Raw genomic sequence first — 16,533 nt, forward strand, 5'->3', positions numbered from 1 at the left:
ACATTACTTTAAAACAAACCATGACGAAACCTGTAGGAAACATTATGTGAAGGTTGTATGCAAAATAACCATTGGACAACCACGCTCTCACCAAGCTGTAAGAAACAGAACGTTTTCAGAACGTTATTTGCTAGCTGGATTCCATGGATTCTATTTCTATGGCCAAAATGCAACAAACTGTTTATTTGGAATCAGACTCAATCATGGACACTCTTACTGACAGTTGTGGCTGCTTTGTGTGATGTATTGTTGTCTCTACCTTCTTGCCCTTTGTGCTGTTGACTGTGCCAATAATGTTTGTGCCATGTTTTGTGCTGCTACCATGCTGTGTTGCTACCATGTTGTTGTTATGTTGTGTTGCTACCATACTGTGTTGTCATGTGTTGCTGCCTTGTTATGTTGTTGTCTTATGTCTCTCTTTATGTAGTGTTGTGTTGTCTATCTTGTTGTGATGTGTGTTTTGTCCTATATTTATATTGTATTTATTTACATGTTTAATCCCAGGCCCCGTCCCCGCAGGAGGCCTTTTGTCTTTTGGTAACTGACTTGCCTAGTTAAATAAATGTTAAATAAAATACAAAATAAATAAACATTTGGTTCATGTGCTGCCCAGATTCAGTCAGTGTTCAGACAGGAGTAATTATTCAATTTTGGAAACATTATTTAAATGTATTGTGGGGGGGCACCTCAGCACCTCAGCACCCCTACTTCCCACGGCTATGGTGTATAGACATTATACTGTAGGTGTTTATACTCACGTCCTGTGATTTCAAAGAGCACTTTGTCGTTGAGGCCCAGTCTGAGTTCAGGCATCCCAGATAGGACCACCTTGAGCTTGATGCTGCCCACAATCTCACTACGCAGGACACTGCCGGTAGCACTCACCTACAGGGAGGGTTACAGACAGCAAAAAATATTAATCACAAAATCTGATTTTGACAAGGAGGAACCAAGGATGGCAGGTTTATATGAGGTTAAGGAAGGTGTTTGAGACTGAACATGATAAAGTGGCTTGTCACAAAAAGGGAGCTCAGAGATCTAGCTGTCCAGTTTAATGATAATGTGGCAATAGAGGCCCATCAGACCTGCTCTTCCTTACAATCAGTTATCAGCCATGTCTCTGTCTGTGACCCCTGGGATACATCAGGGGCTCAGGGGGCTGGTTACGTGCCAAACCAAAAGGTTGTGGCCACATGGGTGTCCCGGTGTAACAACGTTAGCACAAAAAATGGAGGATTGTTGTAAGACAGGAAATTGGAAATCATTTCCTCACATTTTCGATTCAAGGAAGTGGAGAAACGGTGTCTGGAAGAACCTTCTCATACAGCTTACTGTAAACCTGACCTTGTTTCTTTGCCTGTCCATTCGAAATAATGATCACTCTAAATATATATCCAACTCTTAGAAATCAAATTTGAACAAAAATTTATTTATCCTGAGTACGCAGACCCACTGCGGCCCCTCATGATGAGATACGTTTCTTTGTGGCCACCACCTCCAAAGTTTCCTATCATTGGTGTCCAGTAAACGGTGTGTACAGTAAAGTGTATGACTATGTACTCTTTACCTGGGAATGTTTACCTTTACTCAAACAATTTCCTGGTTTAGGTTAAAGGCCCAATGCAGCCATTTTGATCTAAATATAATTTCTGGGTAACAATTAAGTACCTTACTGGGATTGTTTTAATTTAAAATGGTCAAAACGAGGGAAAAAAAGTGCTTCTTAACAAAGAGCAATTTCTCAAGCAACATTTTATGCTAGGGCTGTCTGCGAGTGGTGTGAGTGGGGAGGGGGGAAGCGCAACAGGTGGCCTTGCGTTAGAGCATTGGGGCAGTAACCAAAAGGTTGCTGATTCAAATACCCGAGTCCGACAAGGTGAATAACCTGTTGATGTGCCCTTGAGCAAGGCACTTAATCCTAATTTGCTCCAGGGGTGCCGTACTATGGCTGACCCTCAAAAACAACACATTTCAATTCACCTATCAGGTGTACGTGACAATAATATATTTTTAAACTCTAAACTAGCTGTTATTGGCAGAGAGTTTTGGAACTATTTGTTAATAGTCTATTTACTAATTTACCGCCTGGTGATGTCACCAGGCAGGCCAAAGCTTCATCCCTCCAAAACAGGCTGAAAATTAAGGCGGTCTTTTCAAAGAGCTCTTCCACTAAAGGGCATTCTCATCATTTTCATTCCAACCTCATAGTGTGGAAATATACACTACCTTTCAAAAGTTTGGGGTCACTTAGAAATGTCCTTGTTTTTAAAAGAAGGACTTGTGAGGCATCTGTTTCTCAAACTAGACACTCTAATGTACTTGTCCTCTTGCTCAGTTGTGCACCGGGGCCTCCCACTCCGCTTTCTATTCTGGTTAGAGCCAGTTTGCGCTGTTCTGTGAAGGGAGTAGTACAGAGCATTGTACGAGATCTTCAGTTTCTTGCCAATTTCTCACATGGAATAGCTTTCATTTCTCAGAACAAGAATAGACTGACGAGTTTCAGAAGAAAGTTATTTGTTTCTGGCCATTTTGAGCCTGTAATCGAACCCACAAATGCTGATGCTCCAGATACTCATCTAGTCTAAAAAAGGCCAGTTTTATTGCTTCTTTAATACAGGACAACAGTTTTGAGCTGTGCTAACATAATTGCAAAAGGGTTTTCTAATGATCAATTAGACTTAAAATGATAAACTTGGATTAGCTAACACAACGTGCCATTGGAACACAGGAGTGATGGTTGCTGATAATGGGCCCTGTACACCTATGTAGATATTCCATAAAATAAATCTGCCGTTTACAGCTGCAATAGTCATCTACAACATTAAATGTCTACACTGTATTTCTGATTAATTCAATGTTATTTTAATGGACAAAAAAAAAAAGTGCTTTTCTTTCAAAAACAAGGACATTTCTAAGTGACCCCAAACTTTTGAACGGTAGTGTATATAAAACACAGGTAATTCTAGTTTTTGACTGCACTGGGCCTTTAATCTATTGTCTGTTCGTCTTACCCTACACACAAATCAGTTACGCCACACAAAGCCAGACCAGCTGTTTTATAATCATACTACTGTCCCAACTAGTCACTGTCACCCGTCATCAGCAGGTTATTACTGAGTACAAGCCATATACAGTATAGTGTACAGTCTGTACTCTATACAGATACATCACACATTCAGAGGGTTAAAAGATGTGTGGAAACTTATGGCTTGGCTAGTGTTCTTTAATAATTATTGTTTACTAGAGGTGTCCCCTGTTTTTCTATTGAGCAGTTTCTTACTTTAGAGTTGCCATGACTTTATCTTCACAGTCAACAGGTAGAATAGTAACCAAACGAGATCCCATTAAAGAGGCTTCTCACCAGTAGGTTGACGGACTCGATGACGTCCATGAACACCTCGTTCTTCCTGTACTTGATGCCCTCCGACCTCCAGGACACAGCGTTGGTGACGGTGGCGGGGGGGCGAGGGGCGCCCACATCCAGTTTGTGACCATGTTGGGTGATGTACCTGCAGAGAGGGGACAGGAGAGGAGAGAGGAGAGGAGAGAGGAGAGGAGAGAGGGGAGAGGAGAGAGGGGACAGGAGAGAGGGGGAGAGGAGAGAGGGGAGAGGAGAGGAGAGGAGATAGGAGAGAGGGGAGAGAAGAGGAGAGAGGGGGAGAGGAAAGGAGAGGAGGGAGGGGGACAGAAGAGAGGGGGAGAGGAGAGAGGAGAGAGGAGAGAGGGGACAGAAGAGAGGGGGAGAGGAGAGAGAACAGATACCATGTAGGCCTGTTCAGAGGGGGACAAATACAGGCATCGCTACCTCACTTTCCACTGAGGTGCAAGAACAGAGGAGCAAGCACAAGATGAAAAGAAACTCTTGGAAGGACAGTGGAAGTTATTTTATGAAGATATTTGTTTTCTAGGTGATTTCATACCTTGTATTTATTCATTATTGATGAAAGAGCTTATGATACCCCTGAATAGAAAGTTACTTTTAATAAACCTCTTGACTGGAGTAGATAGATTATTGAAAGGATTTGTCTTGGGTTGTGAGCTCGGTAACCATGGTTGTAATTGGAACAAGGGGGTTTACATTGTAATTGTAACGAAAAGACTCAGACTGACAGGCCTTGCACCCATAGCTCCGCGAGAGTGGTTACATGTCACTAGCCCGATCCCATTGTGCCTTTAAACACAGCAGACCTTGTATGACTATCGTCTCCTACTGGCTGTACTGTCAGTAACGTATGCTGCAGTGCTGAGTTGTACAACAGGCAGAGATATACTGTTCTGAGAAAGGCTTGTTGTCCTCCAGGGAGGACTGGGTGTCTGAAGGGATGATGTGATGAGATGGGGTGTGGGTAGGAGGGAGATGATGTACCTCCAGTATGCAAACGTTACCATCTGTGGGACACCTGCCTTCGCCTCTCTTTATATCTCACTGACAAACAACCAGGTGACAGACAGCAACACCATCTACTTCCTCAAATACACACACACACACACACACACACACACACACACACACACACACACACACACACACACACACACACACACACACACACACACACACACACACACCTGTAATCCCCCCTGATAGATCTCTTCTGCCTGCATCTCTCCAAGCTCCCCCTGAGGTAATGAGACAGATTGATCCATTCTCCATCATGGAACCTTCTGATGCTTGCCGAATTTCTCTCCTCCACTAAACCTTCTCTGGGCTCGTCTGAGAAACCCCCTCTCCTCCACTAAACCTTCTCTGGGCTCGTCTGAGAAACCCCCTCTCCTCCACTAAACCTTCTCTGGGCTCGTCTGAGAAACCCCCTCTCCTCCACTAAACCTTCTCTGGGCTCATCTGAGAAACCCCCTCTCCTCCACTATAAACCTTCTCTGGGCTCGTCTGAGAAACCCCCTCTCCTCCACTAAACCTTCTCTGGGCTCATCTGAGAAACCCCCTCTCCTCCACTAAACCTTCTCTGGGCTCCTCTGAGAAACCCCCTCTCCTCCACTAAACCTTCTCTGGGCTCGTCTGAGAAACCCCCTCTCCTCCACTAAACCTTCTCTGGGCTCGTCTGAGAAACCCCCTCTCCTCCACTAAACCTTCTCTGGGCTCATCTGAGAAACCCCCTCTCCTCCACTAAACCTTCTCTGGGCTCGTCTGAGAAACCCCTCTCCTCCACTAAACCTTCTCTGGGCTCGTCTGAGAAACCCCTCTCCTCCACTAAACCTTCTCTGGGCTCGTCTGAGAAACCCCCTCTCCTCCACTAAACCTTCTCTGGGCTCATCTGAGAAACCCCCTCTCCTCCACTAAACCTTCTCTGGGCTCGTCTGAGAAAGCCCCTCTCCTCCACTAAACCTTCTCTGGGCTCGTCTGAGAAAACCCCTCTCCTCCACTAAACCTTCTCTGGGCTCATCTGAGAAACCCCTCTCCTCCACTAAACCTTCTCTGGGCTCATCTGAGAAACCCCTCTCCTCCACTAAACCTTCTCTGGGCTCGTCTGAGAAACCCCTCTCCTCCACTAAACCTTCTCTGGGCTCGTCTGAGAAACCCCCTCTCCTCCACTAAACCTTCTCTGGGCTCGTCTGAGAAAACCCCTCTCCTCCACTAAACCTTCTCTGGGCTCGTCTGAGAAAACCCCTCTCCTCCACTAAACCTTCTCTGGGCTCATCTGAGAAACCCCCTCTCCTCCACTAAACCTTCTCTGGGCTCGTCTGAGAAACCCCCTCTCCTCCACTAAACCTTCTCTGGGCTCGTCTGAGAAACCCCCTCTCCTCCACTAAACCTTCTCTGGGCTCGTCTGAGAAACCCCCTCTCCTCCACTAAACCTTCTCTGGGCTCGTCTGAGAAACCCCCTCCTCCACTAAACCTTCTCTGGGCTCGTCTGAGAAACCCCCTCTCCTCCACTAAACCTTCTCTGGGCTCGTCTGAGAAACCCCCTCTCCTCCACTAAACCTTCTCTGGGCTCGTCTGAGAAACCCCCTCTCCTCCACTAAACCTTCTGGGCTCGTCTGAGAAACCCCCTCTCCTCCACTAAACCTTCTCTGGGCTCGTCTGAGAAACCCCCTCTCCTCCACTAAACCTTCTCTGGGCTCGTCTGAGAAACCCCCCCTCCTCCACTAAACCTTCTCTGGGCTCGTCTGAGAAACACTGTCCTCTACTAAACCTTCCCCGGGCTCGTCTGAGAAACCCCCTATCACTCAGATTAGAAGACACTAGCATGGCTCAAAATGTGTGTCTGCACCAAGAAATTACAAAACACTGGTTTGATTTCACCACTGCACTGTGTTTTACGATAACCCACCTCAAGCAGGCAGATCATTTCATCTCAACACCTCATCACGACTCACAGAGAGTGGAAAGAGATGAAAGACAAGCGGGCTTGTTTGGTTTGGTCCTGATTCTTCTCAGAAATGCTAATGAGTCTATCCGAGAGCAGAGTTGGCGGTAAATCGACAGATTAGCATAAGAATGTCATGTCAGTCATACTACGAAACAACACACATAAACACACTCATTTTCTCACATACACACACAGGGGAAGACAGGGGAATGGTTGGCAGTTCAGGTGGGTAGTGTTTTAAGGGGGGGGTGTGTGGAAGAGCCTAATTGGGGGAGAAGAGGGCGAGGATGGAAGTATGCCGGGATGAGGTGGGGTGGGGTGTCTCCTTGGCAAAACGATGATCGGAACAGAGCTCGTCTGTCTGGAGTGTCGAGTGCAGCAAGCTGACGGCCGTATTGTGTGTGTGTGTGTGTGTGTGTGTGTGTGTGTGTGTGTGTGTGTGTGTGTGTGTGTGTGTGTGTGTGTGTGTGTGTGTGTGTGTGTGTGTGTGTGTGTGTGTGTGTGTGTCTCAATGGAAGACAGTCTAGCGATGATCAGCCCTATTCAGGCCCATGGACACAGACAACATAGACATCACACTGATAAAGGCCTCATCAAACCTCAGGGCAAAATCTTCACATGTCTACACCAGACAGTCACCATATTATCACAGTAAACAGTCTGCTTGAGCAATTATAAAATACTAAAGTATAGTATGATGTTACAAGCAGGCTTTCAATTGTAAGTGTAAGAAGATGTAATTAAGGAGACATATTTAGCCCGTTGCCGTGGTAGCCTGGCCCTAATTAAGTGAATGCTGAACCTTCTGTCAGAACATGGCACCTTTCCCAGGAGCAAAACAGGAAAACAAATTTGTGTTAAAGAGCTAAACCCTCTGAATCCTGTAGGCTATTGTATACTGTCACTAGCCTGGATGCAAGTATGCTGGCAAGCCATCGAGTTGAAAGGTGTGCAGACAGAGGGGTGGACTAACTGACTCCACTCACTCTTTAGCAGAGAAGAAAACCCAAAAATAAAGTATTTTTAACAAGCTAAAGCAGGTGGACCCTAAATACTGTAGTTTACATAGCACTGTGGTAGTCTGTTGGATATCAGTCTGTTGCATATCATTCTGTTGGATATCATTCTGTTGGATATCAGTCTGTTGCATATCAGTCTGTTGCATATCAGTCTGTTGCATATCAGTCTGTTGCATATCAGTCTGTTGCATATCAGTCTGTTGCATATCAGTCTGTTGGATATCAGTCTGTTGGATATCATTCTGTTGGATATCAGTCTGTTGGATATCAGTCTGTTGCATATCAGTCTGTTGCATATCAGTCTGTTGCATATCATTCTGTTGGATATCAGTCTGTTGCATATCATTCTGTTGGATATCAGTCTGTTGGATATCAGTCTGTTGGATATCAGTCTGTTGCATATCATTCTGTTGGATATCATCAGTCTGTTGGATATCATCAGTCTGTTGCATATCATTCTGTTGGATATCAGTCTGTTGGATATCAGTCTGTTGGATATCAGTCTGTTGCATATCATTCTGTTGCATATCATTATGTTGGATATCAGTCTGTTGGATATCAGTCTGTTGCATATCATTCTGTTGGATATCAGTCTGTTGCATATCATTCTGTTGGATATCATTATGTTGCATATCAGTCTGTTGCATATCATTCTGTTGGATATCAGTAAGTTTGGTACTATGTTGGATATCAGTATGTTGGATATCAGTCAGCTGGATATCAGTATGTTGGATATCAGTCTGTTAGGTACTATGTTGGATATCAGTCAGCTGGATATCAGTCTGTTAGGTAGTATGTTGGATATCAGTCAGCTGGATATCAGTCTGTTAGGTACTATGTTGGATATCAGTATGTTGGATATCAGTCAGCTGGATATCAGTCTGTTAGGTACTATGTTGGATATCAGTCAGCTGGACATCAGTCTGTTTGGTACTATGTTGGATATCAGTCAGCTGGATATCAGTATGTTGGATATCAGTCAGCTGGACATCAGTCTGTTTGGTACTATGTTGGATATCAGTCTGTTGGATATCAGTAAGTTTGGTACTATGTTGGATATCAGTCTGTTGGACATCATTCTGTTGGATATCAGTAAGTTTGGTACTATGTTGGATATCAGTCTGTTGGATATCATTCTGTTGGACATCAGTCTGTTTGGTACTATGTTGGATATCAGTCTGTTGGATATCAGTCTGTTGGACATCAGTCTGTTGGACATCAGTCTGTTGGATATCAGTCAGCTGGACATCAATCAGTTTGGTACTATGTTGGATATCAGTCTGTTGGATATCAGTCTGTTGGACATCAGTCTGTTGGATATCAGTCTGTTGGACATCAGTCTGTTGGACATCAGTCTGTTTGGTACTATGTTGATATCAGTCTGTTGGATATCAGTCTGTTGGATATCAGTCTGTTTGGTACTATGTTGGATATCAGTCTGTTGGACATCAGTCTGTTTGGTACTATGTTGGATATCAGTCTGTTGGATATCAGTCTGTTGGATATCAGTCTGTTTGGTACTATGTTGGATATCAGTCTGTTGGACATCAGTCTGTTTGGTACTGTGTTGGATATCAGTCTGTTGGATATCAGTCAGCTGGATATCAGTCAGTTTGGTACTATGTTGGATATCAGTCAGCTGGATATCAGTCTGTTTGGTACTATGTTGGATATCAGTCAGCTGGATATCAGTCAGTTTGGTACTATGTTGGATATCAGTCAGCTGGATATCAGTCAGTTTGGTACTATGTTGGATATCAGTCAGCTGGATATCAGTCAGTTTGGTACTATGTTGGATATCAGTCAGCTGGATATCAGTCTGTTTGGTACTATGTTGGATATCAGTCAGCTGGATATCAGTCAGTTTGGTACTATGTTGGATATCAGTCAGCTGGACATCAGTCTGTTTGGTACTATGTTGGATATCAGTAAGTTTGGTACTATGTTGGATATCAGTCAGTAGGATATCAGTCTGTTTGGTACTATGTTGGATATCTGTCTGTTGGATATCAGTCAGCTGGACATCAGTCAGTTTGGTACTATGTTGGATATCAGTCTGTTCGACATCAGTCTGTTTGGTACTATGTTGGATATCTGTCTGTTGGATATCAGTCAGCTGGACATCAGTCAGTTTGGTACTATGTTGGATATCAGTCTGTTGGACATCAGTCTGTTTGGTACTATGTTGGATATCAGTCTGTTGGACATCAGTCTGTTAGATATCAGTCTGTTTGGTACTATGTTGGATATCAGTCTGTTGGATATCAGTCTGTTAGATATCAGTCTGTTTGGTACTATGTTGGATATCAGTCTGTTGGATATCAGTCAGCTGGACATCAGTCAGTTTGGTACTATGTTGGATATCAGTCTGTTGGACATCAGTCAGTTTGGTACTATGTTGGATATCAGTCTGTTGGATATCAGTCTGCTGGACATCAGTCAGCTGGACATCAGTCAGTTTGGTACTATGTTGGATATCAGTCTGTTGGACATCAGTCAGTTTGGTACTATGTTGGATATCAGTCTGTTTGGTACTATGTTGGATATCAGTCTGTTTGGTACTATGTTGGATATCAGTCTGTTTGGTACTATGTTGGATATCAGTCTGTTTGGTACTCATGTTGGATATCAGTCTGTTTGGTACTATGTTGGATATCAGTCTGTTTGGTACTATGTTGGATATCAGTCTGTTTGGTACTATGTTGGACATCAGTCTGTTTGGTACTATGTTGGACATCAGTCTGTTTGGTACTATGTTGGACATCAGTCTGTTTGGTACTATGTTGGACATCAGTCTGTTGGATATCAGTCTGTTGGATATCAGTCAGCTGGACATCAGTCAGTTTGGTACTATGTTGGATATCAGTATGTTGGATATCAGTCTGTTGGACATCAGTCAGTTTGGTACTATGTTGGATATCAGTCTGTTGGACATCAGTCTGTTTGGTACTATGTTGGATATCAGTCTGTTGGACATCAGTCTGTTTGGTACTATGTTGGATATCAGTCTGTTGGACATCAGTCTGTTTGGTACTATGTTGGATATCAGTCAGCTGGATATCAGTCTGTTTGGTACTATGTTGGATATCAGTAAGTTTGGTACTATGTTGGATATCAGTCAGTTGGATATCAGTCTGTTTGGTACTATGTTGGATATCTGTCTGTTGGATATCAGTCAGCTGGACATCAGTCAGTTTGGTACTATGTTGGATATCAGTCTGTTGGACATCAGTCTGTTTGGTACTATGTTGGATATCAGTCTGTTGGACATCAGTCTGTTAGATATCAGTCTGTTTGGTACTATGTTGGATATCAGTCTGTTGGATATCAGTCTGTTAGATATCAGTCTGTTTGGTACTATGTTGGATATCAGTCTGTTGGATATCAGTCTGTTAGATATCAGTCTGTTTGGTACTATGTTGGATATCAGTCTGTTTGGTACTATGTTGGACATCAGTCTGTTGGATATCAGTCTGTTGGATATCAGTCAGCTGGACATCAGTCAGTTTGGTACTATGTTGGATATCAGTCTGTTGGATATCAGTCTGTTGGATATCAGTCTGTTGGACATCAGTCTGTTTGGTACTATGTTGGATATCAGTCTGTTGGATATCAGTCTGTTGGATATCAGTCTGTTTGGTACTGTGTTGGATATCAGTCTGTTGGACATCAGTCTGTTTGGTACTGTGTTGGATATCAGTCTGTTGGATATCAGTCAGCTGGACATCAGTCAGTTTGGTACTATGTTGGATATCAGTCAGCTGGATATCAATCTGTTTGGTACTATGTTGGATATCAGTCAGCTGGATATCAGTCTGTTTGGTACTATGTTGGATATCAGTCAGCTGGATATCAGTCAGTTTGGTACTATGTTGGATATCAGTCAGCTGGATATCAGTCAGTTTGGTACTATGTTGGATATCAGTCAGCTGGATATCAGTCTGTTAGGTAGTATGTTGGATATCAGTCAGCTGGATATCAGTCTGTTTGGTACTATGTTGGATATCAGTCAGCTGGATATCAGTCTGTTAGGTAGTATGTTGGATATCAGTCAGCTGGATATCAGTCTGTTTGGTAGTATGTTGGATATCAGTCAGCTGGATATCAGTCTGTTAGGTAGTATGTTGGATATCAGTCAGCTGGATATCAGTCTGTTAGGTACTATGTTGGATATCAGTCAGCTGGATATCAGTCTGTTTGGTAGTATGTTGGATATCAGTCAGCTGGATATCAGTCTGTTAGGTAGTATGTTGGATATCAGTCAGCTGGATATCAGTCTGTTTGGTACTATGTTGGATATCAGTCAGCTGGATATCAGTCTGTTAGGTAGTATGTTGGATATCAGTCAGCTGGACATCAGTCTGTTAGGTACTATGTTGGATATCAGTCAGCTGGACATCAGTCTGTTTGGTACTATGTTGGATATCAGTCAGCTGGATATCAGTATGTTGGATATCAGTCAGCTGGACATCAGTCTGTTTGGTACTATGTTGGATATCTGTCTGTTGGATATCAGTCAGCTGGACATCAGTCAGTTTGGTACTATGTTGGATATCAGTCTGTTGGACATCAGTCTGTTTGGTACTATGTTGGATATCAGTCTGTTGGACATCATTCTGTTGGATATCAGTAAGTTTGGTACTATGTTGGATATCAGTCTGTTGGATATCAGTCTGTTGGATATCAGTCTGTTTGGTACTATGTTGGATATCAGTCTGTTGGATATCAGTCTGTTGGATATCAGTCTGTTTGGTACTATGTTGGATATCAGTCTGTTGGATATCAGTCAGCTGGACATCAGTCAGTTTGGTACTATGTTGGATATCAGTCTGTTGGACATCAGTCTGTTTGGTACTATGTTGGATATCAGTCAGCTGGATATCAGTCTGTTTGGTACTATGTTGGATATCAGTCAGCTGGATATCAGTCTGTTTGGCACTATGTTGGATATCAGTCTGTTGGATATCAGTCAGCTGGACATCAGTCAGTTTGGTACTATGTTGGATATCAGTCTGTTGGACATCAGTCTGTTTGGCACTATGTTGGATATCAGTCAGCTGGATATCAGTCTGTTTGGTACTATGTTGGATATCAGTCAGCTGGACATCAGTCTGTTTGGTACTATGTTGGATATCAGTCAGCTGGACATCAGTCTGTTTGGTACTATGTTGGATATCAGTCAGCTGGACATCAGTCTGTTTGGTACTATGTTGGATATCAGTCAGCTGGACATCAGTCTGTTTGGTACTATGTTGGATATCAGTATGTTGGATATCAGTCTGTTAGGTACTATGTTGGATATCAGTCAGCTGGATATCAGTCTGTTAGGTACTATGTTGGATATCAGTCAGCTGGATATCAGTCTGTTAGGTACTATGTTGGATATCAGTCAGCTGGACATCAATCAGTTTGGTACTATGTTGGATATCAGTCTGTTGGATATCAGTCTGTTGGATATCAGTCTGTTGGACATCAGTCTGTTGGACATCAGTCTGTTGGACATCAGTCTGTTGGATATCAGTCTGTTGGACATCAGTCTGTTGGACATCAGTCTGTTGGATATCAGTCAGCTGGACATCAGTCAGTTTGGTACTATGTTGGATATCAGTATGTTGGATATCAGTCTGTTGGATATCAGTCTGTTGGACATCAGTCTGTTGGACATTATGTTGGATATCAGTCAGCTGGACATCAGTCAGTTTGGCACTATGTTGGATATCAGTCTGTTGGACATCAGTCAGTTTGGTACTATGTTGGATATCAGTCTGTTGGATATCAGTCAGCTGGATATCAGTATGTTGGATATCAGTCTGTTGGACATCAGTCTGTTTGGTACTATGTTGGATATCAGTCTGTTGGATACCAGTAAGTATGGTAATCTGTTGGATATCAGTCTGTTGGATATCAGTCTGTTTGGTACCATGTTGGATATCAGTCAGCTGGATATCAGTCAGTTTGGCACTATGTTGGATATCAGTCTGTTGGACATATGTTGGATATCAGTCTGTTGGATATCAGTCTGTTTGGTACTATGTTGGACATCAGTCTGTTGGATATCAGTCTGTTGGATATCAGTATGTTGGATATCAGTCAGCTGGACATCAGTCTGTTAGGTACTATGTTGGATATCAGTCAGCTGGATATCAGTATGTTGGATATCAGTCTGTTAGGTACTATGTTGGATATCAGTCTGTTGGATATCAGTCTGTTAGGTACTATGTTGGATATCAGTCAGCTGGATATCAGTCTGTTAGGTACTATGTTGGATATCAGTCAGCTGGATATCAGTCAGTTTGGTACTATGTTGGATATCAGTCAGCTGGATATCAGTCAGTTTGGTACTATGTTGGATATCAGTCAGCTGGATATCAGTCTGTTTGGTACTATGTTGGATATCAGTCTGTTGGATATCAGTCTGTTGGACATCAGTCTGTTTGGTACCATGTTGGATATCAGTCAGCTGGATATCAGTCAGTTTGGCACTATGTTGGATATCAGTCTGTTGGACATATGTTGGATATCAGTCTGTTGGATATCAGTCTGTTGGATATCAGTCAGCTGGATATCAGTATGTTGGATATCAGTCTGTTGGACATCAGTCTGTTTGGTACCATGTTGGATATCAGTCTGTTGGATATCAGTCTGTTGGACATCAGTCAGTTTGGTACTATGTTGGATATCAGTCTGTTGGACATCAGTCTGTTTGGTACTATGTTGGATATCAGTCAGCTGGATATCAGTCTGTTTGGTACTATGTTGGATATCAGTCAGCTGGATATCAGTCTGTTTGGTACTATGTTGGATATCAGTCAGCTGGATATCAGTCTGTTTGGTACTATGTTGGATATCAGTCTGTTGGACATCAGTCTGTTTGGTACCATGTTGGATATCAGTCAGCTGGATATCAGTCAGTTTGGCACTATGTTGGATATCAGTCTGTTGGACATATGTTGGATATCAGTCTGTTGGATATCAGTCTGTTGGATATCAGTCAGCTGGATATCAGTATGTTGGATATCAGTCTGTTGGACATCAGTCAGTTTGGTACTATGTTGGATATCAGTATGTTGGATATCAGTCTGTTGGACATCAGTCTGTTTGGTACAATGTTGGATATCAGTCTGTTGGATATCAGTCTGTTAGATATCAGTCTGTTTGGTACTATGTTGGATATCAGTCTGTTGGATATCAGTCAGCTGGACATCAGTCAGTTTGGTACTATGTTGGATATCAGTCTGTTGGATATCAGTCAGTTTGGTACTATGTTGGATATCAGTCTGTTGGACATCAGTCAGTTTGGTACTATGTTGGATATCAGTATGTTGGATATCAGTCTGTTGGACATCAGTCTGTTGGACATCAGTCTGTTTGGTACAATGTTGGATATCAGTCTGTTGGATATCAGTCTGTTAGATATCAGTCTGTTTGGTACTATGTTGGATATCAGTCTGTTGGATATCAGTCAGCTGGACATCAGTCTGTTTGGTACTATGTTGGATATCAGTCTGTTGGATATCAGTAAGTTTGGTAATATGTTGGATATCAGTCTGTTGGATACCAGTAAGTATGGTAATCTGTTGGATTTCAGTCTGTTGGATACCAGTAAGTATGGTAATCTGTTGGATATCAGTCTGTTGGATATTAGTCTGTTGGATATTAGTAATCTGGAATCAGTCTGCTGGATATCAGTCTGTTAGGTAGTATGTTGGATATCACTCAGCTGGATATCAGTCAGCTGGAAATCAGTCTGTTAGGTAGTATGTTGGGTATCAGTCAGCTGGATATCAGTCTGCAGGATATCAGTCTGTTGAATATCAGTCAATTTGGTCGTATGTTTTAGTACTGCCCCTGTATTACAGTCTGAAATGTCAAGCCAAGCCTTCCAAGACAGACTGCAGTATTGATTGACTGGTACTCAGTCCAATACTCACTCTTGCAGGATCTTGCTGTCTGTGGTCTGAGGGAAGCCAAAGTCCATGACCTCGTCCATCAGCTCATACACCGTCACAAAGTTGTCACGGATACTCTCCTCCTCCAGCTCCTTAAAGTACTCCTTAAACACCTACAGATGGGCACACAGACAGACAACTTAATACAGGATCAATACAATAGGATTGCATTCAATTGGTTGGATACAAGCAGTGTACTCCAGTAGGTACAGTTGAAATCGGAAGTTTACATACACCTTAGCCAAATACATTTAAACTCAGTTTAAAGGATCACCACTTTATTTTAAGAATGTGAAATGTCAGAATAATAGTAGAGAGAACGATTTATTTCAGCTTTTGTGTCTTTCATCCTATTCCCAGTGGGTCAGAAGTTTACATACACTCAACTGCCTTCAAATTGTTTAACTTGGGTCAAACGTTTCAGGTAGCCTTCCACAAGCTTCCCACAATAAGTTGGGTGAATTTTGGCCCATTCCTCCTGACAGAGCTGGTGTAACTGAGTCAGGTTTGTAAGCCTCCTTGCTCGCACACGCTTTTTCAGATCTGCCCACCAATATTCTGTAGGATGAGGTCAGGGCTTTGTGATGGCCACTCCAATACCTTGACTTTGTTGGAAGTATGCTTGGGGTCATTGTCCATTTGGAAGACCCATTTGGACCAAGCTTTAACTTCCTTACTGATGTCTTAAGATGTTGCTTCAATATATCCAAACAATTTTCCTCTCTCGTGATGCCATCTATTTTGTGAAGTGCACCAGTCCCTCCTGCAGCAAAGCACCCCCACAACATGATGTTGCCACCCTCGTGCGTCACGGTTGGGATGGTGTTCTTCGGCTTGCAAGCCTCCCCCTCTTTCATCCAAACATAATGGTCATTATGGCCAAACAGTTCAATTTTTGTTTCATGAGACCAGAGGACATTTCTCCAAAAATAACGATCTTTGTGCAGTTGCAAACCATAGTCTGGCTTTTTTATGGCGGTTTTGGAGCTGTGGCTTCTTCCTTGCTGAGCGACCTTTTGGGTTATGTCGATATAGGACTCGTTTTACTGTGGGTATAGATACGTTTGTACCTTTTTCCTCCAGCATCTTCACAAGGTCCTTTGCTGTTTTTCTGGGATTGATTTGCACTTTTCACACCAACGTACGTTCATCTCTAGGAGACAGAACGCGTCTCTTTCCTGAGCGGTATGACGGCTGTGTGGTCCCATGGTGTTCATACTTGCGTACTATTGTTTG

General features: G+C 42.9%; 1 protein-coding gene across 1 annotated transcript in view; it reads right to left on the minus strand.

Moving 5' to 3' along the window:
• ap1m3 (adaptor related protein complex 1 subunit mu 3) overlaps window positions 1–16,533 on the minus strand; it is a 47,769-nt gene that overhangs the window by 17,086 nt on the left and 14,150 nt on the right. Inside the window, exons 4-6 of the mRNA XM_052462891.1 lie at window positions 15,280–15,410; window positions 3,362–3,509; window positions 759–885 (exon numbers count right to left, since the gene is read on the minus strand). Coding sequence (XP_052318851.1) covers window positions 759–885; window positions 3,362–3,509; window positions 15,280–15,410 — 406 coding nt within the window. The remainder of the gene's footprint in view (window positions 1–758; window positions 886–3,361; window positions 3,510–15,279; window positions 15,411–16,533) is intronic.

Source organism: Oncorhynchus keta, chromosome 1 (assembly GCF_023373465.1).
Source record: "Oncorhynchus keta strain PuntledgeMale-10-30-2019 chromosome 1, Oket_V2, whole genome shotgun sequence".
Taxonomy (NCBI): Eukaryota; Metazoa; Chordata; class Actinopteri; order Salmoniformes; family Salmonidae; genus Oncorhynchus; species Oncorhynchus keta.